The sequence below is a fragment of the Pogoniulus pusillus genome, chromosome 36 (assembly GCF_015220805.1).
Source record: "Pogoniulus pusillus isolate bPogPus1 chromosome 36, bPogPus1.pri, whole genome shotgun sequence".
NCBI lineage: Eukaryota > Metazoa > Chordata > Aves > Piciformes > Lybiidae > Pogoniulus > Pogoniulus pusillus.
Window position 1 is genome coordinate 1,423,868 of NC_087299.1, and position 27,964 is coordinate 1,451,831.

At 56.3% G+C, this 27,964-nt stretch overlaps 1 protein-coding gene across 5 annotated transcripts in view; it reads left to right on the forward strand.

Moving 5' to 3' along the window:
• USP48 (ubiquitin specific peptidase 48) overlaps positions 1-27,964 on the forward strand; it is a 59,672-nt gene that overhangs the window by 26,708 nt on the left and 5,000 nt on the right. For 3 of the 5 annotated variants that reach the window (XR_010308609.1, XM_064172366.1, XM_064172368.1), the window contains exons 12-21: positions 4,322-4,522; positions 9,195-9,309; positions 9,812-9,942; positions 12,513-12,584; positions 17,062-17,186; positions 17,355-17,477; positions 22,218-22,279; positions 23,617-23,727; positions 24,362-24,492; positions 26,198-26,304. Coding sequence is in view for 4 of the 5 variants with exons in the window: in XM_064172366.1 (XP_064028436.1) it covers positions 4,322-4,522; positions 9,195-9,309; positions 9,812-9,942; positions 12,513-12,584; positions 17,062-17,186; positions 17,355-17,477; positions 22,218-22,279; positions 23,617-23,727; positions 24,362-24,492; positions 26,198-26,304 (1,178 nt within the window). In the remaining variant the exon portion in view is untranslated. The remainder of the gene's footprint in view (positions 1-4,321; positions 4,523-9,194; positions 9,310-9,811; positions 9,943-12,512; positions 12,585-17,061; positions 17,187-17,354; positions 17,478-22,217; positions 22,280-23,616; positions 23,728-24,361; positions 24,493-26,197; positions 26,305-27,964) is intronic. The other 2 variants (XM_064172367.1, XM_064172369.1) reach the window with 1 other exon arrangement.

Genomic DNA, 27,964 nt, shown 5'->3' on the forward strand with positions numbered 1-27,964 from the left:
GTGAAGATCAGGAACTGCACTTTACAGGTGTGAGTAACATTGCAGAGTCATGGAGTTGTTTTGATGGGAAGAGACCTTTAAGATTAAGGATGAAGGAGAAGAGAAGGCTTTGAGGAGACCTTAGAGTGGCCTTCCAGTCTCTGAAGGGGGCCTGCAGGAGGGCTGGGAAGGGACTATTGACAAGGTCTGGTAATGACAGGACAAGGGGTGATGGGTTTGAACTGGAAGAGGGGAATCACTTCCCCCCTAGCCAGGGGTCAAGATGGGGTCAGCATCTCCATGAGCCTCTGTGCTGGGCTGCAGCCAGAGCAGTGTGGGCACAGGGCAAGGGAGGGGATTCTGCCCCTTGGCTCTGCTCTCCTCACACCCCACCTGCAGTCCTGGGGGCAGTTCTGCAGCCCCCAGCACAAGCAGGACATGGAAGTGTTGGAGCCAGTCCAGAGGAGGCCACCAAGATGCTGAGAGGGCTGCAGCAGCTCTGCTCTGAGCACAGGCTGAGAGAGTTGGGGCTGTGCAGGCTGGAGAGGAGAAGGACTGGAGGAGAGCTTGGAGTGGCCTTGCAGGATGTGCAGGGGGCTGCAGGAGGGCTGGGGAGGGACTACTGAGAAAGTCTGGGAATGGCAGGAGGAGGAGGAGGAGGAATAGGTTTGAAGTGGCAGAGGGGAGATGGAAAGTGGATGTGAGGAAGAAGTTGTTTGCAGGGAGGGTGGTGAGAGACTGGCACAGGTTTCCCAGGGAGGCTGTGGAGCACAGAAGCACCCAGTGTGATCTTTGATCACATTGGGTGCTTCTGTGCTTCACAACCTCCCTGGAGGTGCTCAGGACCAGGCTGGATGAGGCCTTGAGTGACCTGTTCTAGTGGGAGGTGTCCCTGCCTATGGCACAGGGTTGGAACTGGCTGATCCTTGAGGTCCCTTCCAACCTAAACCACTCTGTGATCCAGCCCAGCACTGTCAGGGCACCACTAAACCATGACCCTCAGCACCACATCTACACAGCTTTGAAACCCCTCCAGGGCTGGGGACTGCACCACTGCCCTGGACAGCTCTGCCCAGGCCTCTACATGCCATTTGGGAACTTGTTCCTCATGGCCAACCTAAACCCCTCCTGGTGTAACTCAAGGCCATTTCCTTCTGTCCTGTTGCTTCTTCCTTGGTTGGAAAATGCCCTGAAGATCCTCCAGTCCAACCATTATCCAGTCTTACCTACTCTGGTGCTAACCATGACCCTCAGCACCACATCTCTGCCTCTTTGAAAAGCCTCCAGGGATGAGGACTCAACTCAGCTGGCAGTTTGAGAAGCCTTTCAGTGAAGTTTCTTCTGCTGTCCAACCTAAACCCCTCCCTGGGGCTGCTTGAAGCCATTTCCTCTTGTCCTGTCACTTGTCCCTTGGGAGAAGAGACCAACCCCACCTGGCTCCAGCCTCCTTTCAGAGAGCTGCAGAGAGCAATGAGGTCTGCCCTCAGCTTCCTTTCCCCCAGGCTCGACAATCCAAATTCCCTCAGCTGCTCCTCACCTAACCTGTCTGGACAGCCCCCAGGTCCCTCAGCCCATCCTGAGGGAGCAGCAGTAATTCACCAGACCCTTCACCAGCTTCCTTACCCTTCTCTGGACCTCCTCCAGCACCTCTCTAAAGCTCCTCTGGCTCAGTTTGAAGCTGGCAGGACCTGAGGCACTGCCCTGATGTCATCCACTGCCTGCTGCCGGGCTGGAGGCAACGTCCTGCCAGCGCTGCTCCAGGTGGCATCCCAGAGGAGCTGGTGGCTCTCTCTGCAGCTGTGCAGCCACGTTTTGCTGCCAGCTTTGTGCAGCCTGCCCCAGAAAAAGGCAGCTTTCAGGGGGAGGCAGCTTTCATCCCAGAGCAGCAAACCCTTTCTGACAGCATCACAATTCTCCGGAGGTCAGGGCCGTGTGTCTCGGCTGCCGTTGCGTAAGATGCAAACCCTGCTGCTTGCTGCTGCAGAGCAGAGGCTTTGGAGCCCAACTTTGCACAGGAGACAAAAATCCTTTCTCCTCTAGCTGCTCACTTGCTCCTTCTATGAAGCACCAAGGAAAAGGCCCTGGGGGTCTGGAGTGAAGAAAAGCTCAACAGGAGCCTGCAGTGTGAGTGCAGCCCAGACAGCAACCCTGTGCTGGGTGACAGCAACCCTGTGCTGGGCTGCAGCCAGAGCAGTGTGGGCACAGGGCAAGGGAGGGGATTCTGCCCCTTGGCTCTGCTCTCCTCACACCCCACCTGCAGTCCTGGGGCAGTTCTGGAGCCCCCAGCACAAGCAGGACATGGAAGGGTTGGAGCCAGCCCAGAGGAGGCCACCAAGGTGCTGAGAGGGCTGCAGCAGCTCTGCTCTGAGCACAGGCTGAGAGAGTTGGGGCTGTGCAGGCTGGAGAGGAGAAGGCTTGGAGGAGAGCTTGGAGTGGCCTTGCAGGATCTGCAGGGGGCTGCAGGAGGGCTGGGGAGGGACTATTGAGAAGGTCTGGGAATGGCAGGAGGAGGAGGAATGGGTTTGAAGTGGCAGAGGGGAGGTTGAAAGTGGATGTGAGGAAGAAGTTGTTTGCAGGGAGGGTGGTGAGAGACTGGCACAGGTTTCCCAGGGAGGTGCTCAGAACCAGGCTGGATGAGGCCTTGAGTGACCTGTTCTAGTGGGAGGTGTCCCTGCCTATGGCAGAGCTTTGGAAGTGGCCCTCACATTGGGTGCTTCTGTGCTCCACAACCTCCATGGGAAACCTCTGCCACTGTCTCACCACCCTCAACCTGTGCCAGTCTCTCACCGTCCTCCCTGCAAACAACTTCTGCCTCACATCCAGTTTCCATCTCCCCTCTGCCACTTCAAACCCATTCCTCCTCCTCCTGCCATTCCCAGACCTTCTCAATAGTCCCTCCCCAGCCCTCCTGCAGCCCTCTGCAGATCCTGCAAGGCCACTCCAAGCTCTCCTCCAAGCCTTTTCCTCTCCAGCCTGCACAGCCCCAACTCTCTCAGCCTGTGCTCAGAGCAGAGCGGCTGCAGCCCTCTCAGCATCTTGGTGGCCTCCTCTGGGCTGGCTCCAACCCTTCCATGTCCTGCTTGTGCTGGGGGCTGCAGAACTGCCCCAGGACTGCAGGTGGGGTGTGAGGAGAGCAGAGCCAAGGGGCAGAATCCCCTCCCTTGCCCTGTGCCCACACTGCTCTGGCTGCAGCCCAGCACAGAGGCTCATGGAGATGCTGACCCCATCTTGACCCCTGGCTGGGGGTGAGGTGATTCCCCTTCAGCAAACAAGGGTGAGCTGCTGCTCTGCCTCCAGCAAATGATTGTGCTGCTGCTAAAAACGAGGAGCAGTTTGTGTTGGCATCCTGAAGCCTCCAAGGTGTTGGAAGAGCAGCCCAGAGTGACACTGGAATTGTGGCTGGTGAAAGGATGGGGCAAACCCTGCCCTTGGGGTTTTGCTGTGGCTGTCTTCCATTTCCCACTGAGTTTCCTCCGTTGTGGAAGCTCTGTCCTGGGTGAGCACTGCCTGCAGGTCTGGTGCCTCCAGTGTGAGAGGGACATGGAACTCTGCTGGAGCAGGTGCAGAGGAGGCCACAAAGATGATCAGAGGGCTGAGGAACCTCCCCTGTGGGGGCAGGCTGGGAGAGTTGGGGCTGTTCAGCCTGGAGAAGAGAAGGCTGCAGGGAGACCTCAGAGCAGCCTTGCAGTGCCTGAAGGGGCTGCAGGAGAGCTGGGGAGGGACTTGTGACAAAAGCTGGGAGTGCCAGGATGACGATGGTGGCTTTTAGCTGGGAGAGGGAAGACTGAGAGTGGAGGTGAGGAAGAAATTGTTGAGAGTGAGGGTGGGGAGAGGCTGGCACAGGTTGCCCAGGGAGGCTGTGGCAGCTCCCTCCCTGGAGGTGTTGAAGGCCAGGCTTGAGCAGCCTGTGCTGGTGGGAGGTGTCCCTGCCCATGGCAGGTGGGTTGGAACTGGCTGATCTTTGAGGTCCCTTCCAACCCAACCCATTCTGTGGGTCTGTGAACCCTGCTGCTTTCCTCAAGTGCCCTCCAGGAAGCCTTTAGCATGCTGGAAGCCCTCCTGGGAGCTCTCCCTCCTTACAGATCCATCGCTTGAGTTCGGAATGCCCTCTTGGCCCCTCCTCTTGTTAATTTGACATAACCTTCTGTCTGCTCACTGCCAGGCAGAGCTGGGAATGGGGGAGCTGCGTGGGAGCTTGGTAGCACCGAGCTTTGCTCAGCAGAGGCAGCCTGTTAATGTTTAAATGTCCCTGTTGTTAGCAGGGCGATGACCGAGTGCCGCCCGCCGGAGCGCTGCCTGCCGCCAGCAGCCTTGCTCCTCTCGCTGCTTTTCTCCCTGCCAGGTTCCCCCTACGACTTCATCTCCCTGGAGTGGCTGCAGAAGTGGCTGGATGAGTCCACCCCTCCCAAGCCCATCGATAACACAGCCTGCCTGTGCTCCCACGGCAAGCTGCACCCCGACAAGGTGTCCATCATGAAGCGGATTTCGGAGTACGTGGCTGACTTCTTCTACCGGCGCTACGGCGGAGGGCCCCGGCTGAACGGTACGGAGCTGCCGCGGCCGGCAGGGGCCCTCCCAGCTCGGCTGCTCCACCCCCCCAGGCCATGGGCAGGGACACGACTCAGCTAGACTCAGCTGCTCAAGGCCTCTTCCAACCCGGCCTTGAACATCCCCCAGGGAGGAGGCAGCCACAGCCTCCCTGGGCAGCCTGTGCCAGGCTCTCACCACCCTCACACTGCAGAACTTCTTCCTCAGCTCCACTCTAACCCTGCTCTGCCTCAGCTTCAAACCATTCCCCCTTGGCCTGCCTCCAGACCCCCTCAGCACAAGTCATAGCACCACAGACACATCCAGGTTGGCAAAGCCCCTCAGGATCACCAAGTCCAACCTAATAACTCTACAAGAGTCACTTCAAACCACATCCAAACGACCCTTAAACACATCCAGGGCTGGAGACTCCACCCTGGTCCCTCTGCAGCCTTCCTGTAGGATTCCTTCAGGTACTGAAAAGCAGCTCTAAGGTCCCTCTGGAGTCTTCTCCAGACTCTCTCTGTCACCTTCACAAGCACTGAACATATTTAAGGGCCTTGTTCGATCCCCTCTGTTTTGAGCCGTCCTTCATCATCATCTCCCCACACAGGTGGTTGAATCCCTATTCCTGCAGGTGGCTAAAGGGGGCAGAGGTGTGGTGCTGAGAGATATGGTTTAGCACCAGCTAGAGAATGGTTGGCCTCAGTGATCTGGAAGGTCTTCTCCAACCGAAATGAGTCTGTGACTCTATTCTATGCTCATGACTTTATCTCTGCCTGTAGCTTTTGTCCTGCTCTGTCCTTTCTGTCCTAAATCTCATTTGTGTTAGAATGCCACTGAAAGAGACCAGAAACAGTGTGGCCAGCGGGGCAGGGCTCATCCCCCTCTACTTGGCACTGGTGAGGCCACAGCTTGAATCATGGGTTCAGTTTTGGGTCCCTTCAAGAAGGACATTGAAGGGCTGGATCAGGTCCAGAGAAGGGCAGCAAAGGTGGTGAAGGGTCTGGAGACCAGGGCTGGGGAGCAGCAGCTGAGGGTGTTTAGTCTGAAGAGGAGGCTGAGGGGAGACCTTCTGGCTCTGTACAGCTCCCTGAGAGGAGGTTGGAGTGAGGTAGGGATTGGTCTCTTCTCCCAAGGAAGAAGCAATAGGATAAGAGGAGACAACCTCAAGTTGTCCTAGGGGGGAGATTTAGGTTGGCCATGAGGAACAATTTCTTCCCCTTGAGGACTGCCAAGGCCTGGCCCAGGCTGCTCAGGGCAGTGGTGCAGTGCCCATCCCTGGAGGGGTTTCTGAGCCGTGGGGATGTGGTGCCCTGGCAGTGCTGGGCTCAGGGTTGGTCTGGATGCTCTCAAAGGTCTCTTCCAACCCAAACAAGTCTCTGGTTCTATCTTAGCAGTCCAGCAGCTGCAGGTAGGCTGACTGCAGGGTGTGTTTCATATCCAAGCTCTGCTCTGTGTAGAGAGATGCCTGCAAGATCCCTGCTGCACCTGGCTTAGAAGTCCTGAAGCCAGGAAGGCTTTATGAAGTCCAGAAAACAGCAGAAGGTGCCTGTGGAACCTCTCAGGCTCCTCAAAATGGTTTCTGGTGCCTACAGCACCTGCAGATCTCCCCTGGGCAGGGTTTTGGGAGGAGCATCTGGGTCTCTGCCTGTGCCAAGAAGCTCCTGGACTGTCCTTCACCTCCAGCCTGCCCTGAGCACAGCCCTGTCAGCCTGTGTTGCGTGCCTGTGCCACCCACCTTGGGTTCTGGGGTCAGCCCAGCCCCTGCAGTCTTTGGGCATCCCTTCATCCAGCCCCAGGCTGAGTTTCTTTTCTAAAGGAGCTCCTGAACTCCCACTGAGACCAAATTAGCTCAGCTCCTTCTAGGAGCTTCCAGGGAGGGAGCAGAAGCAGCAGGGCTGGCTGTGACGCAGGCAGCCTTTGTGGGGAAAAGCAGGGCAGCCTTTATTAGTCAACTGGAAGATCACCCAGAGGCTTTGTTGTTGAGTAGGGCTTGGAGGGAGGGATGGATGTGGCTGGCTGGATGTGCTGCTTTCTCCTTGCATGCAACCCCAGCTGCAGATCCTTGTTTTCCACTCCTCTTGGTCCAGCGTAGCTGTGGGGAAGGTTTGGGTTTCCCTTGGGTTCAACTGGCAAAGTGCCACCCATGGAGGTTTGCTTTTTGTCTTCCATGTCACAGAGGCACAGAATCACCTGGCTGGAGGAAACCTTCAGATCACTGAGTGCAACCTTAGAATCAGAATGGTTTGGGTTGGAAGGGACCTCAGAGCTCAGCCAGTTCCAACCCCCTGCCATAGCCAGGGACGCATCCTGCTAGAACAGGTTGCTCAAGGCCTCATCCAGCCTGATCCTGAGCACCTCCAGGGAGGTTGTGGAGCACAGAAGCATCCAATGTGATCAAAGATCACATTGGGTGCTTCTGTGCTCCACAACCTCCCTGGGAAACCTGTGCCAGTCTCTCACCACCCTCACTGTAAAGAACTTCTTCCTCACATCCACTTTCAGTCTCCCCTCTGCCACATTCTGCCTCCTCGTCCAGACCTTCTCAGTAGTCCTTCCCCTGCCTTTCTCTAGCCCCTTTCAGATCCTGGAAGGCCACTTCAAGGTCTCCTCCAAGCCTTCTCTGCTCCATAGCCTAATCATGAATGGTTTGTGTTAGAAGGGACCTCCAAAGCTCATCCAGTCCAACCCTCCTTGCACTCAGCAGGGACATCCTCCACTGGAGCAGGTTGCCCACAGTCCTGTCCAGCCTCACCTTGAATGTCTCCAGGGATGATGCCTCAACCACTTCCCTGGGCACTCTGCTGCAGTGTTCCAGCAGCCTCCTGGTGCAGAACTTGTTCCTCACATCCAATCTCAATCAGCTCTGCTCTAGTTTGCAGCCATTGTCCCTGCAGGCCTTTGCACACAGTCCCTCTGCAGCCTCCTTGTAGCTCCTTCAGGTCCTGGCAGGCTGCTGTTAGGTGTCCCTGAAGCCTTCTCTTCTCCAGGCTGCACACCCCCAGCTCCCTCAGCCTGTCCCATAGCAGAGCTGCTCCATCCCCAGCCCCTTGATCATTTTGTGGCTTCCTCTGGGCCTGCTCCATCAGGTCCAGATCCTTCCTGTGCTGAGGGCTCCAGAGCTGGACACAGTGCTCCAGGTGAGGTCTCACAGAGCATCTCTCTACACAACTGCTAGGCCATGTGAAGTGTTTAACTCATCATAGGAGGAATCTTCAGCCCTGGAGAGCCTCCAGGAGATGTCAGGGCACTGCCAGATCCATACTCACCTGCAGCCACTGATTGAGTTGGGTTCTCAGGGTACTAAAAGCTCTGCCTGGTGCTTCTTGCACTGCTTTGTCTTGAGCATCACCATGCCAGAGTCTCTGTCCAGGAAGTGAAGATCCTTTCAGTTGATGCTGATGTTTGAAGCTGGAATCTCTTTGCAGGTCAAGTTTACATTTCACAGCCTGGGATCCTCCTGGGGATTCCATGGCTTCAGGCACCAGTCACATGCCCAGAAAATCAGTTGCCCAAAGGCTCTGATCTGAAGCCTGGTTCTGAGCTAGAACCAGGAGAAATCAGTGGAGGTGTTTCAACTGGAGGAGCAATCAGAAGTCTCCTCTGCTAGAAGATGTTCAAAAGGAGCAGAGTGGTTGGCAGAACCATTGCCAGGCTGTCCTGCCTTGCACCCCTTGGTGGTGATGCTGGCCTGACCTGGCTCCCAGCTGGAATCCCAAACTGTTTGCTCCCTGCTCCTGGGGGCTGCCCAGGCATTTTACACCTCTTTAAGCTCTAAATGTGGCCTGATCTGGCAGCAGCCCTGGGGATCTCCTCATCTAAGTGTGAAATCTGTGGTCAGGAGCCAGGATACCTTGCTGAGGTGTGAAACCAGGGAGTTGGGGCTGCTGAGCCTGGAGAAGAGTCCAGGGAGACTTTATAGTACCTGAAAGGGATTACAGGAGAGCTGGGGAGGGATTTTGGACAAGGGCTGGGAGTGCCAGGACAAGAGACAATGACTTTGAGCTGGGAGAGGAGAGAGGGAGTGGAGATGAGGGAGAAATTGTCGAGAGTGAGCTGCACCCAAAGCAGCATAGCCAGAGACAGAGAGGGGATTCTGCCACCCTGCTCCGGGGAGACCTCACCTGCAAGGCTGGGGCCAGCTCTGGGGCCCTCACCAAAAGGACCTGGACCTGCTAGAGAGGGTCCAGAGGAGGCCACAGAGATGATCAGAGAGCTGGAGAACCTCTGCTGTGGCAACAGGCTGGGAGATTGGAGCTGCTGAGCCTTGAGAGGAGAAGGCTGCAGGGAGACCTCAGAGCAGCCTTGCAGTGCCTGAAGGGGTTGCAGGAGAGCTGGGGAGGGACTTTGGACAAGGGCTGGGAGTGGCAGGAAGAGGGACAATGGCTGTGAGCTGGGAGAGGGGAGAGGGAGAGTGGAGATGAGGAAGAAATTGTTGAGAGTGAGGGTGGGGAGAGACTGGCACAGGCTGCCCAGGGAGGCTGTGGCTGCCTCCTGCCTGGAGGTGTTCCAGGCCAGGCTGGATGAGGCCTGGAGCACCCTGTGCTGGTGGGAGGTGTCCCTGCCCATGGGGCTGCACATGGAACTGGATGATGTTTAAAATCCCATCCAACCCATCCTGTTTTGTGATTCTCTGACTCAGCTGCACCTTCACTGACCCCTGTTCCTTTTTGCCTCCATCTCAGTCAAAGCACTTTGCAAGGACTGTGTGGTGGAGAGGTGTCGAATCCTGCGCCTCAAGAACCAACTCAACGAGGACTACAAAGCTGTTACCAACCTGCTGAAGATAACAGTCAAGGGGTATGTAAGTCCTGGGGCCTTCAAACCTTGCCAGAGGTGTGTTTAGAGGAGCTTCCTCTCAATAGACTGAGAGGAGACCTCGTTGCTGCCTACAACTCCATGAAAGGAGGTTGGAACCAGGTGGGGTTTGTCTCTTTTCCCTAGTATCAGGTGATAGAATGAGAGGAAATGGCCTAAAACTGTGCCAGGGGAGGGATAGGTTGGCCAGGAGGAGCAATTTCTGTCCTGCAGGAGTGGTCATGGATTGGCACAGGCTGCCCAGGGAGGTGGTGAAGTCCCCATCTCTGGAGGTGTTGAAGAAACCTGTGGCCATGGCCCTTGGGGACACGGTTAGGTGGCCGTGGTGGGGCCAGGCTGATGGTTGGACTCGGTCACCTCAGAGACCTTTTCCAGCTGAGCCAGTGCTGTGATTCCTCAAGGTTTGGCTGTTTGGGCTGCAGAGGGGAACGCTGGGGTCTGAAGTTGACGTTGCTGATGATGTTCTCTCTCTCTCTCTTGGCAGCAGCGATGGGTTTTGGGTCGGGAAGGTGTCCTTGAGGAGCTGGCGGCAGCTGGCTCTGGAGCAGCTAAATGAGCAGGACGAGGACACGGAGCACAGCAACGGCAAAATGAACGGCAACACCCCCAGCAAAGGTAGCTCTGCAGCTGGGACAGCCACCTGCTCTGCCTGCCACCCAGCGAGGCACCTCAGGCCCTCCTCTAGTTGGTTTGCTTCTGTTGTGCGATTAGAGAGGGGAGAGGGAGGGACAGAGCACAGCAGAGGCTGCTTCGATCCTCAAAGCTCATCTTGTCCAACCGCCTGCAGGCAGCAGGGACACCTCCAACTAGAGCAGGCTGCACAGGGACTCATCAAATCTGAGCTTGAATATCTCTATCACACCCCTGGGCAACCTGTTCCAGTGTCTCCCCACCCTCACTGTGCAGAGCTTCCTCCTCATGTCCAACCTAACTCTGCCCTGCTCCAGTGCCAAACCTCTGCCCTCTGCTATCCCCACAGATCCTTCTGAACAGCCCCTCCCCAGCCTGCCTGGAGGTCTCCCTCAGGTACTGAAACAGCTCTGAGGTCTCCCTGGAGCCTTCTCTTCTCCAGGCTCAACAGCCCCAACTCTCCCAGCCTGTCCCCATAGTGGAGGTTCTGCAGTCCTCTGATCATCTTTGTGCCTTCCTCTGGAGCCTTTCCAGCAGCTCTATGTCCTTTTGTTGAGGGTCCCAGAGCTGGGCCCAGCACTGCAGGTGAGGTCTCAGAGAGCAGAGGGGGCAGGATCCCCTCTCTCCATCCCTGGCCATGCTGCTTTGGATGCAGCCCAGGCTGCCTTTGGCCTTCTGTGCTGCCAGTGCCCACTGCTGGCTCCTGCCCAGCTTCTCCCCCACCAGCACCCTCGAGTCCTTCTCTGCAGCGCTGCTCTCAACCTCAGCATCCCCCAGCCTGGATCGATATCGAGGGTTGCCCCAACCCAGGTGCAGGACTGTGGGCTTGGCTTTATTGTACCTCCTGAGGCTCTTCCTCAGCCTTCCTCTCCAGGTCTCTCGTTGCTTCTTATCTTGCTGAGCTTCCACTGTGCCGGGAGATGCTCATTAGCCAAGGAGATGAGGTGTTAAGTAGTTCTACCAGACACTCATCCCCATCTAGCTTAAAGAGACACCACAGGGGAGGAAGTGACAGGAAAATGCCCTCGGGGAAGGGCTGAAGATGTTCGTTGGATGAAGCAGAGCAGCACTGGAAAAACACAGCCTGGAGGAAAGGAGTCCCGAATTGAGCTCTCTTCTGTGCCCACAGAATGGATCTGGGAGGGGTTTTTGTTTGCCTTCTGTTCTTTAAACCTTGGGAAACAATATTTTGTTGAGCTTTTAGTTCCTTAACTGAGGCCAAGAAGTTTGTGTGGCTGAAATGAAGGCTCGGGGGAGATCTTCTATAGCACTTCCAGTACCTGAAAGGGGCTACAGGAAGGCTGGAGAGGGACTGCTTCCAAAGCCTGCAGTGAAAGGGTGAGAGTGAATGGATTGAAGCTGGAAGAGGGGACCTTGAGAGTGGAGATGTGGAAGAAATTGGTGAGAGTGAGAGTGGGGAGACGCTGACACAGGCTGCCCAGGGAGGTTACAGCTGCCCCATCCCTGCAAGTGTTCAAGGTCAGGTTGGATGAGGCCTTGAGTAAGCTGGGCCAGTGGGAGGTGTCCCTGCCTGTGGCAGGGGGTTGGTACTGGATGGTCTGAAGATCTAAGGGTTCTAAGAGTCTCTGGCAGCAGAGATGCTGGGCTGGCAGCGTTGGCTTTGGGCTGGCAGCAGAGATGCTGGGCTGGCAGCGTTGGCCTTGGGCTGGCAGCAGAGATGCTGGGCTGGCAGCGTTGGCCTTGGGCTGGCAGCGTTGGCCTTGGGCTGGCAGCGTTGGCCTTGGGCTGGCAGGCTCTGAGAACACCACAGCCCTCCTGATGATATCTGTGAGCTGCTGGTGGAGCATCCATGGAGAGAAGAGTCTCCTCATTCCTGGGTGGTGACCTCTCCTCTGAGCTGCCACTGCTCGTTCCTGGGTGGTGACCTCGGTTTGCAGCAAGTCGCAGCGCTCCGCGGGGGTGGCTCAGAAGCCAGGCTGCTCCTCGGAGACTCTGACTAACACATTACTGTGTCCGTGGTGCTCCACTTCAGTGGCCACTGCTTCTGTCTGTGCTTCTGAACTGTAATTTGTGGTTACTGTGGGGCTTCCCAACCCCCTGGCAGGCTTCCCCCTCCCTTTTGTCGGGCAGCATCTGGTTTAGATCAGCGTCCTCGAGGCGAAGAGTGGACTCCTGTGCTGCCAGGAAGGTTTCTGCTCCCTGCACTCTTACCTCCACTCGCGTTTAGGTTTAAGCTGGAGATCTCTGGGAGCCCCCAACCCCTCTGGTGGTTTATCTGTAACAAATGTGGCCTTTGTAATCTCACAAAGGACCAGCTTGTGCTGCCTGCACTTCAAAGCACTCCTACAGTGGCCTGTGGGCTGTAATCCTGCCCACCCAGAGGCCAAGACATTCGAGAAGAACAAATTTCCTTCCAACATCTCCCTCTGGTTCAGGGTTTTGCTGAGATTTGAAAGGCAACAACCACACTGCTTTCCCCCAAAGCTTTTCCCTTTCCTTGGCAGGGAACCTCTCTGCAGTCTGCTTGCTTTGTTTCTTGGTTTGTTTTGGTGGTTTGGGTTGGTTTTTTTCATTCCCTTTTTTTGTTTAATTAGATGAATCAAACGAAGAGAAGAGAGAGGAGGAAGAGGAGTTAAATTTTAATGAAGACATCGTTTGCCCACACGGTGAGTCTCCCCGGGGGCTGAATGGAGCTCTCTGTGCTCTGGGCATTAACCTCGTAGCCTTTGCTCCATCTGAGGCCACCACAAGTGGTCACTGAGGGGAATGAGTTTCCTTCTCTTTTGCTTGGGGTTTCTTCTCAGCAGGCTTGGAGCCTTTATCTGTGAGCACTACCTCAGCAGGCCTGAAAGCTGGGATGCTGGAATGCCCTGGGAGATGCTGGGCTGTGGATTGGGAGCAGTTCTTCCTCTCCTTAACAGATCATGGAATGGTTTTGGTTGCAAGAGACCTTGAAGATCACTGAGTCCAACCCTTCAGCCAGCACTGCCAGGGCACCACTAAGCCATGGCCCTCAGCACCACATCTACACAGCTTTGAAACCCCTCCAGGGATGAGGGCTCCACCACTGCCCTGGGCAGCCTGGGCCAGGCCTTGGCAACCTTTATGGGGACGAAATGATTCTTTGTGTCCAATTTAAACCTCTCCTGGTGCAACTTGAGGGTGTTTCCTCCTACCCTACCAAAGCTCAGCTCCAGACAGGCCAGAAGGAACCATGATTCTAGTGAGAAAGCAGCAGCAGCGAGGATCTGCAGCCCCTTGGAGCTGTGAAAGCATGAGCTGGTGGTGTAGATCAGGCAAGGTGGGAGCTGAGAGCATCCATTGATGGTCAGGAGAGGAGGAGCACTCAGAGCCAAGTGGAGGAGCAGGCCCAGGCTATCGATTCCCCAACCTGCTGAGCTTTGGTGTCCGTTTACATAAGGTTCTGACCCGGTCTTAATTGTTTGATTAAGTGATGGTTCATTAGCCACATCCTGGCTACCCTGCTGCTTAAATCTCACCTTTTTCTACCTCCTGTGTCACCTCCTGAGCTCTCTGTTGTAGTCAGCTCCTCCTTGCAGGCACCGATTTCCCTGCCAGGCCTGCTCCATCTTGTTTCTAGGAAGACAGAGAGGTGCCATAAACGAGCAGCACACCTCCTGCCACCGGGGCTAGTCCTGGGTGTGGAGTCAGACCTGTGAGGGTTGGTTAAGACTGGCTTTAAAGCAGCATTTAGCTGCTTTGCAGAGCCTTTAACACCTTGTTTTCCACCCATTCCAGGCTGCTGCTCCGAAATAAAAGTAGGCAGCTTGGTGCTGAAGCAGTTTCTGTGGCCAGATGCGGTGGAAATAGGTCAACAGTCCCCTGAAAATGTTGTGCTGGTGACTCACTGCTTGATCTGTGCCTTTGGGTCACATCAGAGTAACTGCCATGCAGTCTGGGGGCAGCTGGTGGGGCAGGGAGCAGCGTTTGGAGCTAACCTCCGAACGCTGCCTGCAAAACAACCTTTCCACCTTTAACGTTTCCCTCTGGAGCCTATCAGCAAAGCTCCAGCCTGGGCCCTGCAGCCTTCATTTTGCTGTGGAGGAAGTTCCTGCTGTCATGGGAGGCTCTGGAAAAGCCAAGCCTGTGTCTGTGAGGCCTGGCTGGCCTCCAGCACTGCCAGTCAGGCGTCCCCCAAGAAGCCTCTCTGCATCTCTGCTGCAGTTTCTCCCTCCCCAGTAGCTGCCCGACCTCAGCAGCCAGGCGTTTTTTCCAGATACCAACTTAAACTGCCTTTGATGTCAGTGCCCAAAACGTGTCCCTGGCCAGCAGGAGGGGGAAGCAGGGCCAGCAGCAGTTAAGTTCATCTCCTTCCAGATGGCAGAGCACTTGCTCCTGTGCACCCCGAGCAAATCCTTCCACCTCTCTCGCTCCGCAGCCTGTTAAGCTGTTTGCATTCATCACAAGGTGTCAAGGCTCTGCTTTGGTTTTTTTGCTCCCTCCCTCCCTCTCCAAGCCTTGCTGGCTCTGGTCCTGCCTCCTCATATGGTAAAGCTGGGCCACTTGGTTGGGTTGGCTGAGGAGCAAGTGGCCAAGTGCTGGCCAGAGCGGCTCGGCTCGACCTTTGCTGGAGGAAGAGCAGGAGGGGAGCGTTGCTATTTTTTCCCTTTCAGAGCTGGCAGAAGTTCAGGCCTGGCTGGAGGGGGCTGAGGAGCTGCTTGTCATGTTAAAGAGCTGCCAGAGGGGGGGGGGAGGAAGAGCCTTTTCCACTCATCTTCCTGCTGTAGCTCCTCGGGATGTAGCAAAGCAGATAATGAAGTATCTTTCCCTTGGCTGGACAGCTCAGCGCCGCCACTTGGCACTTGCTGTTTGCTTCCCTCTTGCTGGTGGAATCCATGGGGAAGGCAAACAGTGTCCTGGCCTGGATCAGCAGCACTGTGACCAGCAAGTCCAGGGAAGTGATTGTCCCCCTGTGCTTAGCCCTGGTGAGGTCACACCTTGAGTACTGGTTTGCTGCTGGAGCAGGTCCAGAGAAGGGCAGCGAAGCTGGGGAAGGGTCTGGAGAACAGAGCTGGGGGGGTTCAGTCTGGAGAAATGGAGGCTGGGGAGAGAACTCATTGCTCTCTGAAAGGAGGTCTGGAGCCAGGGTGGAGTTGGTCTCTTCTTCCAGGGAACAAGTGATGGGACAAGAGGAAATGGCCTCAAGCTATCACAGGAGAGGTTCAGGTTGGAGATTAGGAGAAACTCCTTCACTGAAAAGGTTGCCAAGGCGTGGCCCAGGCTTGAGTCCTCATCCCTGGAGGTGCTTAAAAGAGGCAGAGATGTGGTGCTGAGGGCCATGGTTTAGCTCCATGGTAGAGTTAGAGAATGGCTGGACTGGGTGACCTGGAAGGTCTTCTCCATGGTTGTGTGTTCCCAGCCTGCTGCAGTGCCTGTTCCCTGCCTCGCTCACCGTGGCCACATGTGGCTCGGCTGTGCCTTGGCTTCCCAGCTGCTGTCCCATAGGGATCTGAGGTTGTGTTTTCCCCTTGGTGGCTGTCAGGCAGGCAGCTGGGCAGGGCCTGTCACCACCTCCTGTCTTCCCAAGCTGTGTCTGTCTGCTGGAGCCCATGTCCTCGGGTGTGCACCTGTGGGAGCAGGAGTGTGACCTTCCTGCTGTGGCTCTTGCTGACGTGACAAATGTGTCCTGCTCAGCCCTTCTTTGGGAGGTCCTTGAGCTGCTTGGGCATCAGGGGCAATAAAAGGGCAAACCAGTTGTCTGGGGGAGAGCTGGGAGATCTTGCTGCAGGTCTTCATGCCCCAGTGGTTGCCCAGAGCACACAGTCTGCCCTGTCCAGATGCTGAGGTGCCAAGATGAAGCTGCCCGAGGTGATGGAGTGGTGGTTTTGTTGGTCATGGAGTCACAGAGTGGTTGGAAAAGACCTTTAAGGTAGAGTCACAGAATTGTTTGGGTTGGAAGAGACCTTTAAGGTCATCAAATCCAACCCTTAACCCAGCACTGCCAGGGTACCACTAAGCCATGGCCCTCAGCACCACATCTCCACAGCTTTGAAAGCCCTCCGGGGAGGGAGGCTCCACCACTGCCCTGGGCAGCCTGGGCCAGGGATTGACAACACTTTTGGTGAAGGATTTCCTTCTGATACCCAACCTCCATCTCCCCTGGGGCAACTCAAGGCCATTTCCTCTTGTCCTATAGCTTGTTCCTTGGGAGAACAGACCAACCCTCACCTGGCTGCAGCCTCCTTAGCTGCAGTGCCAGAAAGTCTCCCCTCAGCCTCCTTCCAGAGTCACAGAGTCAACCAGGTTGGAAAAGACCTCCTGGGTCACCGAGTCCAACCTCTGCGAAGCAACTAAGCCATGGCACTGAGTGCCTCATGCAGCCTCCTCTTTAACATCTCCAGGCATGGAGACTCCACCACCTCCCTGGGCAGCCCATTCCAATGCCAATCACTCTCTGCCAACAACTTCCCCCTAACATCCAGCCTGAGCCTGCCCTGGCACAGCTTGAGGCTGTGTCCCCTTCTTCTGTCCCTGGCTGCCTGGCAGCAGAGCCCAACCCCACCTGGCTACAGCCTCCCTGCAGGCAGCTGCAGGCAGCAATGAGCTCTGCCCTGAGCCTCCTCTGCTGCAGGCTGCACACCCCCAGTTCCCTCAGCCTCTCCTCACAGGGCTGTGCTCCAGGCCTATCCCCAGCCTTGCTGCCCTTCTCTGGGCACCTTCCAGCACCTCAACATCTCTGGACATAGTCAAGAAGCTTCTCTCACTTTTTCTCCCCATCAGGGCAGTGGGAAGCCCCTGGCTTCTCTTTGACAGGGCACAGAGTTAGTCTGCAGCTTGATAAATGGAGTCCCCATCCAACTGGAGCTGTGGGTAGCCAGGATCAGAAGTTGGTAGCCCTGTGCCCTCTCTGCCCTCTGCTTTTCCTCTCTGCCACCACGTGTGTTGGGTCAGCTGCCTGGCTTCGTGTGCTTGGAGATCTAAAGGACATCAAAGTCCTGGGCCCTTGGGGTTGTTTTTCCTGTCTAAACAAAGGAAACGATAAAGAAGTTGAAGGTGACTTTGAGCTCTTTGTGCTGACACATGGAGCTCTGCCCCCAGCTCCACACCCTGAGATCTCTCCCATCTGCTGGGGGCTGCTGGGGGCTGCTGAGCGAAGCCTTTCTCTTGGCTGTCTCCCCGCAGGTGACCTCTGCATCTCGGAGAACGAGCGCAGGGTGGTGTCCAAGGAAGCCTGGGAGAAGCTCAAGCAGTATTTTCCAAAGGCCCCAGAATTCCCAAGTAGCAAAGAGTGCTGCTCCCAGTGCAAGGTACTGCAACTCCAGGCGAGGGCTGTGGGCTGTGGGTGCGGGGCTGTGTGTCCGCTCTGTCTCCCGAGGGCAGACCCCAGCGGTGCAGCCTCCAGCAGCAGGCAGGAGCTGGAGCTGAGCTGGAGCTGAGCTGGGGCTGCTGTGAGCTCACTTCACTCTTTTGTGCAGATTTTGGAGCGTGAAGGGGAGGAAAATGAAGCTCTGCACAAGATGATGGCCAGTGAGCAAAAGACCTCTCTCCAGAACCTGTTCCACGATAAATCCAGACCTTGTCTGGGCAGCTGGCCTCAGGTAGGGCAAGGAGGGAGGCCAGGGGAGTGTAGCTGGGCTGGGGGGGGGGGGGCTCTGATCATAGAATCCTGCAGTGGGTTGGAAGGGACCTCAAAAATCATCCAGTTACAGCCCCGTGCCATGGGCAGGGACACCTCCCACCAGCACAGGGTGCTCAGGGCCTCATCCAACCTGGCCTGAACACCTCCAAGGACAGGGCAACCACAGCCTCCCTGGGCAACCTGTGCCAGTCTCTCCCCACCCTCACTCTCAACAATTTCTTCCTCATCTCCACCCTCAGTCTCCCCTCTCCCAGCTCAAAGCCATTGGTCCTCAGCCCTTGTCACAAGTCCCTTTCCAGCTCTCCTGTAGTACCTTCAGGCACTGGAAGGCTCCTCTAAGGTCTCCCTGGAGCCTTCTCTTCTTCAGGCTCAACAGCCCCAACTCTCCCAGCCTGTCCCCATAGCAGAGGTTCTCCAGCCCTCTGATTGCATTTATGGCCTCCTCTGGACTCTCTCCAGCAGCTCCAGGTCTCTGATGTTGGGCACCCCAGAGCTGGAGGCAGTGCTGCAGGTGAGGGCAGAGCAGAGGAGCAGAATCCCCTCCCTGTGCTGCTGCTCTCCCTGCTCTGGCTGCAGCTCAGCACACAGCTGGCTCTGGGCTGCCAGTGCCCATTGCTGGCTCCTGGGCACTTGGTCACCAACTGACACCTCCATGTCCTTCTCCTCAAGGCTGGTCTTGAGACCTCTGCTCAGCCTGATGGATTTTCATCTTGATGAGTTTTTACCTCTATCAACTTTTATTCCACCTGAGAGGCATCTGCCTGATAATAATGAGGCTAAGCCAAAAGCTGGAGACTTCTCAGGGCCTGTTGTGCCAGGCCAAGGGGTGATGGTTTGAACTCAAAGAGGGAGATTCCAACTGGAGAGAAGGGAGAAATGTTTGACACTGAGGGTGGTGAGAGCCTGGCCCAGGTTGCCCAGAGAGGTAGGAGGGGCCCCATGGCTGGCACCCTTCCAAGCAAGGTTGTCTGGGGCTCTGAGCAGCCTGCTCTGGGAGCAGCCTGCTCTGGTAGCAGCTGTTTCTGCTGAGTGCAGGTTCTTGAACTAGATGACCTTTACAGGTCCCTTCCCACCCAAACCTGTTTGAGACTCTGCTAATCACTCACCGTGCCCGTGCCAGGGCTGTGTGCATGGTGCCAAGGTGTGATTGCCTGGCTGCTGTGCTGGCACCGAGCCTGCAGTGGATACAGGAGAGCAGCTGCTGTGCCAGCATAGCTGTGGCTGGCCTGCAGTCAGCTCCACAAGCAGTGACAGCTCTGCTGCTGTGCTCATAGCCGGCCCTAGGAGGACCGAAGGAGTGGAGGCAGCTTTGTACCAGCCTCTGCCTGCTGAGGAGTTGCAGAACTGCCTTGGAAGAGACCTTTTGGAGATCATCCACTTCAACCCACAGCCCAGCACTGCCAGAGCACCACTAAACCATGGCCCTCAGCACCAAAGCTCCATGGCTTTTAAGTCCCTCCAGGGCTGGGCACTGCACCACTGCCCTGGGCAGCCTGGGCCAGGCCTTCACAACCCTCAAGGGGAAAAATTGTTCCTCATGGCCAACCTAAACCTCCCCTGGGGCAACTTGGGGCTGTTTCCCGTTGTCCTATTGCTTATTCCTTGGTTGCAAAAGACCTTCAGGAGCATCCAGTCCAACCAGTATCTGGCTCTACCAAGTGTGGTGCTAAGCATGGCCCTCAGCACCACATCTCTGCCTCTTTGAAACACCTCCAGGGATGAGGACTCAACCTGGGCAGCCTGGGCCAGGGTTTGAGAACCCTATCAAAGTGTCTTCTGCTATCCAGCCTAAAGCTCCCCTGAGGCTACTTGGGGCCCTTTCCTCTTGTCCTGTCCTTGTTCCTTGGGAGAAGAGACCAACCCCACCTGGCTCCAGCCTCCTTTCAGGGAGTTGTAGGGAGCCAGGTCTCCCCTCAGCCTCCTCTCACCCAGGCTGAACAAGCCCAGGTCCCTCAGCTGCTCCTCACCAGACCTGTTCTCCAGCTTTGTTGCCCTTCTCTGGCCATGCTCAAGCCCCTCAACATTCTTCAGGTGAGGGGCCCAGTATCCAAGGTGTGGCCTCAGCAGTGCCCAGTGCAGGGGCACAACCTCCTCTTCAGTCCTGCTTCTTCCCGAGCAGACCAAGCTTTTGCCACTGCTCAGACACAAGTCCTGCGTGCCCTGACAGCTCCAAAGCTCAGGAGGTGTTTCCTGCAGTGAGGGGTGGGAGTCACCCAGCACCTCTCATACTGGTTTCTCCCTGGTACAAACCATGCAGCTCTCCAGGACTGTCCTGAGGCTTTGAGGCAGCTCAAAGGATGTGCCCCAAGCTGTTGGCTCCTGGGTGTCTGGAGGTGCCAATTAATGATTGACTCTGGCTCTGCCAAGTTGCTTTGGCAGTGTCTGCCTCAGTGGCTCCTCAGTGGGAGGGCAGCTGGGTGCCTGCTCCAGCCCTGAGTAGGCTGCTGAGGTTAACACAGCCATGGCTCCCAACCAGGAGCTCCAAAATCTGCTCACTGCTGAGCTGGAGAGCTGCCAGATCTCACTGGAGGCTTTTAAGAGCAGTATTGGCTGGGTCTGCTTTGGTAGCTGAAGTAGGTGATGACAAGCTGGAGCTCATCACCATGGCACAGCTCCAGATGTCAGGGTCTGTCCAGGCAGTGCAGCTATGTCCTCCACTCTGAAATGGCTGAAAATCGAGGGAGGAGAAGCTCTTTCCCCTGAGCTCTCTGAGTTTCCATGCTCTAAAGCAGCTGAGGTTCAGGGAGGAGAGTAAGCAGAGAGGTTTAATGGAGAAGAGCTGAAAATCCCACCTGGATGTGCTGAATTTTGCTGCAGGAGGATGGAATGAACTCTTCAATCTGGGTTAAGGATGGTGGTGAGGGTAGGTGAGCCTGGAAGGAGCTTACCCAGCCCCTGACACCGTACAGTGAGGGTAGGGAGACCTGGCACAGGCTGCCCAGGGAGGCTGTGGCTGCCCCCTCCCTGGAGGTGTTGAAGGCCAGACTGGATGAGGCCTTGAGGAATGAGAATAGTGGAAGGGCTTCCTCCTTGAGTCTTCCTTTAGGGGGAACCTGAGGCTCGTGGGAAAGCTCAGATGAAGTACCTGAAGGGGCTGCAGGAGAGCTGGGGAGGGGCTTTGGACAAGGGCTGGGAGTGACAAGATGAGGGACAATGGCTTTGAGCTGGGAGAGGGGAGAGGGAGAGTGGAGATGAGGAAGAAATTGTTGAGAGTGAGGGTGGGGAGAGGCTGGCACAGGCTGCCCAGGGAGGCTGTGGCTGCCTCCTGCCTGGAGGTGTTCAGGCCAGGTTGGATGAAGCCCTGAGCAGCCTGTGCTGGTGGGAAGTGTCCCTGCCCATGGCAGGGAGTTGGAACTGGATGAGCTTTGAGGTCCCTTCCAACCCAGTCTATGAATCTATGACTCTTGCTGGTCTCTTGTGGTTTCTACCTCTTGGCAGATCATTAGGGGCAGGACAGCAGCAGTTTGTGCTAAACCCACTGGGTACACAGCCACCATTTTGAGGCTGTGCTGCTGCCACAGAGGAGAAACTTCTGGGTTTGGAGGAGTGAAGCAGTACAGCCTGGTAAGGAAAGAGTTCTCAAGGCAGTTACTTCTTGACAGCACAAGGGTTGATTGATCATACTCTGATCAAATTCCATCCCCAAATCCACCTGTCCAATCTGTTAGTAACAGAGTAGAAATGGCCTGAAATTGTGCCAGGGCAGGTTCAGGTTGGTCGTGAGGAACAATTTCCTCCCTGCAAGAGTGGTCAGGCACTGGCACAGGCTGCCCAGGGAGGTGGTGAAGTCTCCATCCCTGGAGGTGTTCAAGAAACCTGTGATCACAGCACTTGGAGACATGGTTTGGTGGCCATGGTGGTGCTAGGTTGGTGGTTGGACTGGAAGATCTTAGAGGCCTTTTCCAGCTGAAACAATTCCATGGTTCTCTGAAGCACAGGATGGGTCTGCTGCTGGGGTGAGCAGCACTGAGCCAGCAGCGTGATGTGACGCAAGGCGAGGGTGAGGTGTGGGGTTGGGCTGAGCTGGGACACACAGGAGGTTTTCAAGGGGCTGGGAAGGCACTGCTGTTATTTTGGGAGCTGCATTGGGTTATGATGTGGTGGAAAGTGGAGATGTCAGACCCTGGCACAGGCTGCCCAGGGAGGTGGTGGAGTCACCACCCCTGGAGGTGTGGAAGAAACCTGTGGCCGAGGCAGCGTGGGACACGATTTGGTGGCCGTGGTGGTGTTAGATTGGTGATCAGACTGGATCATCTTGGAGGGCTTTGCCAACTAAACCAATTCTATGGTTCTCTGAAACGAGAGAGGTCAGGGTGGGCTCACCCCACACCCCTGGGGGAGGCTGCAGAGATGGAGCTGCTCCAAAGCCCGGCGAGAGCTAAGGCGGCACAGGGGAGCCCGAGCTGCTTGGGCGGGGGTGGCAAAGGGCCATTTCCTGCTGTGAGTGGAAGGTAATTGGATCTAAAGCTAAATTAACTTTGTAATAAACACGAGATTAGTAATGTAAGTGCTCGGTGCTTGATCCCAAATTACTTTTCCTTGGCTTCCCCAGCACGCTGGGATGGAGTTGTCATGGCAAGGCCCGGAGGAGAGCGCAGCGCTGAGCAGGCAGCACCGAGCAGGCAGCACCTCCTTAGTGTTGGCTTAATTAAACAGAGAGCCTCTGTGGTTTTTTCTCTTCCCCTCTCTCCACCTTCAGGAGACAGATGAGCTGTACATTGTGTCACAGTTCTTCGTGGAAGAGTGGAGGAAATTCGTCAGGTAACTGGCCCGGGGGGGCAGGGGTTGGCTGCTCTCTGGGTGCTTTTGTTTCCTGGGCTGGGCAGGAGGAGGAGGCTGCAGAGAACGATTCTGTTTCACCTGCAGTGTTGCATCCAGCTCTAGGGACTCCAGCACAAGGGGGATGTGGAGCTCTGCTGGAGAGGATCCAGAGGTGGCCAAAAAAGATGATCCAAGGGCTGGAGAAACCTCGGCAGTGAGGATAGGCTGAGGGAGTTGGGGCTGTAAAGCCTGGAGAAGAGAGGGCTCCAGGGAGACCTTAGAGCTGCATTTCACTATCTGAGGGGCACCTGCAGGCAGGCTGGGGAGGGACTGTTCAGAAGGAGCAGAAGGCCAAGGGCAGCCTGGGCTGCATCCAAAGCAGTGTGGCCAGAGATGGAGAGAGGAGATCCTGCCCCCTCTGCTCTCTGAGACCTCACCTGCAAGGCTGTGTGCAGCTCTGGGACCCTCAACAAAAGGACATGGAGCTGCTGGAGAGGGTCCAGAGGAAGACACAAAGCTGAGCAGAGGGCTGCAGAACCTCTGCTATGAGGACAGGCTGGGAGAGGTGGGGCTGTGCAGCCTGAAGAGAAGGCTCCAGGGATTCCTCAGAGCTGTTTCAGTACCTGAGGGAGAGCTGCAGGCAGGCTGGGGAGGGACTGTTCAGCAGGGCCTGTGGGGACAGGATGAGGAGCAGTGGTTTGGAGCTGGAACAGGACAGGTTTAGGTTGGACATGAGGAGGAAGCTCTGCACAGTGAGGGTGGGGAGACACTGGAACAGGTTGCCCTGGGATGTGCTTGACTCTCAAGCTCAGACTTGATGTGGCCTTGGGCAGCCTGATTTAGGTGGAGGTGTCCCTGCTGCCTGCAGGGGTTTGGCCCAGATGCCCTTGGCAGGTCCCCCCAGCCCAGCGCTGTCAGTGTGGCTGTGCAGTGTGCGGTACCTGCGCTGCTGGCCAGCAGGGAGCTCATTCCTGAGGGCTCTTAGCTGTAATCCTGTGTAAGAACCCGAATTTCCTTGTTTGCTGCCTCTTGCCCAGATGGTTGGATTAGATCCCTAACCTGATTAGTTTTTTCATCTGTCTGGAGCTGTATCCCAGGCTCAGACCCAGCTCCACAGGCCGCTGGGGATGGGAGATGGAAATCTCTGCCAGATAAAGGAGTCGCTCTGCAGTGCGCAGGAACGCGGAGCTGATTTCCTCCTGCCTGTAACATTCCCTGCTGGAATGCCTCCTGGAAATCCCCACCTGCCATTTCCCCTTGGCTGCCTGCAGAGCTGTGGTTTTTGGCTGCAGGAGCCTGGGCAGGCTCTCCCAACCCTCTCTCCTCTCCCCGCGCAGGAGGCCGACGCGCTGCAGCCCTGTCTCCTCGGTGGGGAACAGTGTTCTCCTCTGCCCCCACGGAGGCCTGATGTTCACCTACGCTTCCATGACCAAAGAAGACTCCAAACTGTGAGTTTCTTCTCTTCACGTGGGTGCCTCCTCCCCTGCTGAGCCTCGGGCAGCTCTCACACCACGAGCAGCAAAGGCTTTCCTCCAGCCGAGCCAACCCAGATGCTCTCTTAGGGCCACCTAAGCCTTCCGTGCAAGACCAGACCTAGATTGTTGAAGGCTGCTGGGTCAGGAAAGAAAGAGCTGGCTTCAGCTTGGCTGCTCCCCAACAATGAACCAGCCTGGATTCGAGCAGGGTGGAGGAGCATCCAGCTTGCTGTCCCCAGGCCGTGCCCCCGCAGCGCTGGATGCTGGGCTGCAGTTCATGCTCTGCAGCGTTTCTTTTGCAGCGATGCAGAACTAAAAGCAGCAGATCTTCCACTCCTCCTCTCCTCCTCCTCCTCCTCCTCCTCCAGCCACCCTCGGGCACGACTGGAGCAGAACAGCATCACTAATAACCTGCTGCTGTTATCTTGAGCGTTCAGGCCTCCTGTGTAGCTGGGGTTAGGGGGTTGATGGGTTTTCTTTTCGCAGCTTTTCTTTGGCTTCCAGGCTGAAAAGGGAGGGCAGGAAAAAAAAGGCAAGGAGAGGCTGGTGTGGAGCTGGAGCATGGCTTTGCCTCTGGCATAAAGCACCTTCTTGTTCCTTTGCACAGTATAGCTCTGATATGGCCCAGTGAGTGGGAGAGGATTCAGAAACTCTTTGTGGTGGATCACGTCATCAAGATCCGGCGCACGGCAGCGCCTGGCGCCCAGCCCGACGCCGCCGTCTTCACCTCCGAGCCCCGTGAGTGCCCCTCCTGCTGCCCTCCCTGCCCTCTGCTCCTGCTGCTCGCTGCCAGCTCCCTGAGAAATGGCTCTTTTGGGGGGAAAGGGTCAGCTCTTGCTGCGGGAGGAGAGGGTACGAGGCCTTTCAGGGCGTAAAGAGGGCGGTCAGGAAGCTCAGGCTTTTGAGCAGGGCCTGCTGTGACAAGGAGGGGATGGTTTGAGACTAAGGGAGATTCAGACCAGATAGAGGAAGAGTTTCTTTATGCTGAGGATGGTGAGAACCTGGCCTGGGTTTCCCAGAGAAGTGGGAGGTGCCTCGTCCCTGGCACCATCCCAGGTGAGGTTGTCTGGGGCTCTGAGCAGCCTGCTCCAGTTGCAGGTCATGGAATCATAGAATTGTTTTGACTGGAAAGTGGTGAGGGGCCTGGAGCACAGCCCTGGGAGGAGAGGCTGAGGGAGCTGGGGGAGTGCAGCCTGCAGCAGAGGAGGCTCAGGACAGAGCTCATTGCCGTCTGCAGCTCCCTGAAGGGAGGTTGTAGCCAGCTGGGGCCTGGTCTCTGCTCCTAGGCAACCAGCAACAGAAGAAGGGGCCCCAGGCTGAAGCTGTGGCAGGGCAGGTTGAGGCTGGATGTTGTTAGGAAGTTGTTGTCAGAGAGAGTGATTGGCACTGGAATGGGCTGCCCAGGGAGGTGGTGGAGTCTGTGTGGCTGGAGGTGTTGCAGCCAAGGCTGGCTGGGGCACTGAGTGCCATGGTCTGGTTGGTTGGGCAGGGCTGGGTGCTAGGTTGGGCTGTCTGAGCTTGGAGCTCTCTGCCAACCTGCCTGATTCTGTGATTCTAAGAGACCTTTAAGGTCATGAGGTCCTACTCACCCTACCTCCTGAAGCCTCAGGAACTGCAGTGCTTCCTGAAGAAGCTGTTCAGAGCCTCATCCTTCTGATGACATTAAAGGAGACCTCTCCTGTGATGCCATTTGCAAGGGGGTGGCACCAGAGATGTCCCAGGGCAAAGCACCAAGGACTGGTGGTCTGGTTGTGCCTTCAAGTCCCTCCTGATGCCAGTGTGGAGCTGTTGGGAAGCGAGTTGGGTGTTTGGGGCTGTAGGACAGGTGGGCATAAGGCAGAATGAGACAGGGCTGGAGTTCTGGGGCTTTGGTTTCACCCAGAAGAAAGGGTTTGGCTCCCTGCAGGAAGTCTCAGCAGGGAAGCTGGTGAGAGATGAGGACCATCCTCCCATCCTCTTGCTGGTCTCTCTCTTCTCAGATCAGCCTGTGCTGGGCTTTTATGGGGTGCCATGGTCTAGCTGACTGGCTAGGGCTGGGTGCTAGGTTGGACTGGATGATCTTGGAGGTCTCTTCCAACCTGGTTGATTCTATGATTCTATCACTGTTTGAGGATGGTGAGACCCTGGCTCAGGTTGTCCAGAGATGAGAGATGTCCCATCCCAGATCAGATTGGACAGGGCTCCAGACAGCCTGCTCTGCTTGCAGGTGTCCCTGCTGTGTGCAGGAGGTTGGACTGGATGGGCTCTAGAGGTCCTTTCCCACCCAAACCAGCCTGGGATTCTATGGCCTAAGGGGGTCAGAATTAAAGAGAGAGCTTGGCAGGTGCCCCTGGGTTGTGTCATCTACTTTGGATTAGGGCAGGAGCTTGAACTTGGAGGCCTTGGGCAGATGTCTCAGAGGAGCTGAAGGGATTGATTTGACTTTTCCTTTGTGCCTCCCCAGAGCTCTGTCCAGAGTGCAGAGAGGGCCTCTTGTGCCAGCAGCAGCGAGACCTGCGTGAGTACACCCAGGCCACCATCTACATCCACAAAGTGGTGGACAACAAGAAGGTACCAACCAGCTTCCTCCCTGCCTGCTGGCTCAGCCCAGCTCCCCTTCATTCAGTGGAACCACACCAACTACACAAATCATGTCCCTAACATGGTGGTGACACAGCTGTGACAGCCTGCCCCAGGGCTGGGAGGTGCTGCTGGGGGTGCTGGGTGGTGGTGATGGGCAGGGCTGCTCCTCTCTGCAAGCAAAAAGCTGCAGCTGCTCTGAAAACCTCCTTCAGGCTTCCTTTTGCCAAAGGGAACCTTTGCTCTCTCAGGGCATCTTCATGGATGTTCCCAGCTGTGGTTATTTCTGCCCACAGAGAGGGCTGGGGAGGGACTATTGATAAGGTCTGGTGATGACAGAGGAGGAGGCAGAGGGGAGATTGAAACTGGGTGTTAGGAAGAAGTTCTTGACAGTGTGACCCTGGCACAAGTTGAGGATGGTGAGACACTGGCACAGGTTGCCCAGGGAGGTTGTGGAGCACAGAAGCACCCAATGTGATCTTTGATCACATTGGGTACTTCTGTGCTCCACAACCTCCCTGGAGGTGTTCAGGACCAGGTTAGATGAGGGCTTGAGCAACCTGTTCTAGTCCCTGCCTATGGCTGGAAGGGGTTGGAACTGGCTCAGCTTTGAGGTCCTTCCCAGCCTAACCCATTCAATGATTGGAGTCTTTGTCACAGTGTTACCAGGCTCTACCTGTCCTCCTCCCCCTCTCATATTTGTCATCTTGGTTGCTCAAGTGACATTTATTCCTGCAGAGAAACAAGCTGTTAACCTCCACACTGAGGAGGTCTGAGTGACTTTGGAGGTGGTGTTCAGGATCCCTGGTGAAGCTGGGAATTCTCTCTGCTTTGCTGAGGCCTTAAGGGACCTCTGTCAGGTCTAGAATTGGAATCATAGAACCACAGAATCAGTCGGGGCTGGAAGGGAGCACAAGGAGCAGCCAGTCCCAACCCCCCTGCCATGCCCAGGGACACCCTACCCTAGAGCAGGCTGCACACAGCCTCAGCCAGCCTGGCCTCAAACACCTCCAGCCATGGGGCCTCAACCCCCTCCCTGGGCAACCCATTCCAGCCTCTCACCACTCTCCTGCTCAACAACTTCCTCCTCACCTCCAGCCTCACTCTCCCCACCTCCAGCTCTGCTCCATTCCCCCCACTCCTGCCACTCCCTGACAGCCTCAAAAGTCCCTCCCCAGCTTTTTTGTAGCCCCCTTCAGATCCTGGCAGGCCACAAGAAGTTTCACAGTTGGTTTCACAGGTACCCAGCAGCTGGATGCAGTGAACCTTCCTCCTTAGGCCTTCTATTATGCTTTAAGGGGGAACCTGAGGCTCATAGGCAAGCTCAGATAAAGAGCCTGGCAGTGCCTGAAGGAGCTCCAGGAGAGCTGGGGAGGGACTTTTGACAAGGGCTGGGAGTGCCAGGATGAGGGACAATGGATTGAAGCCAGAAGAGGAGAGACTGAGACTGGAGATGAGGAAGAAGTTGTTGAGAATGAGGATGGGGAGAGACTGGCACAGGCTGCCCAGGGAGGCTGTGGCTGTCCCCTGCCTGGGGGTGTTCAGGGTCGGGTTGGATGAGGCCTTGAGCAGCCTTGAGGTGTCCCTGCCCATGGCAGGAGTTGGACCTGGGTGATCTTTAAGATCCCTTCCAACCCATTCTGAGCTTCTG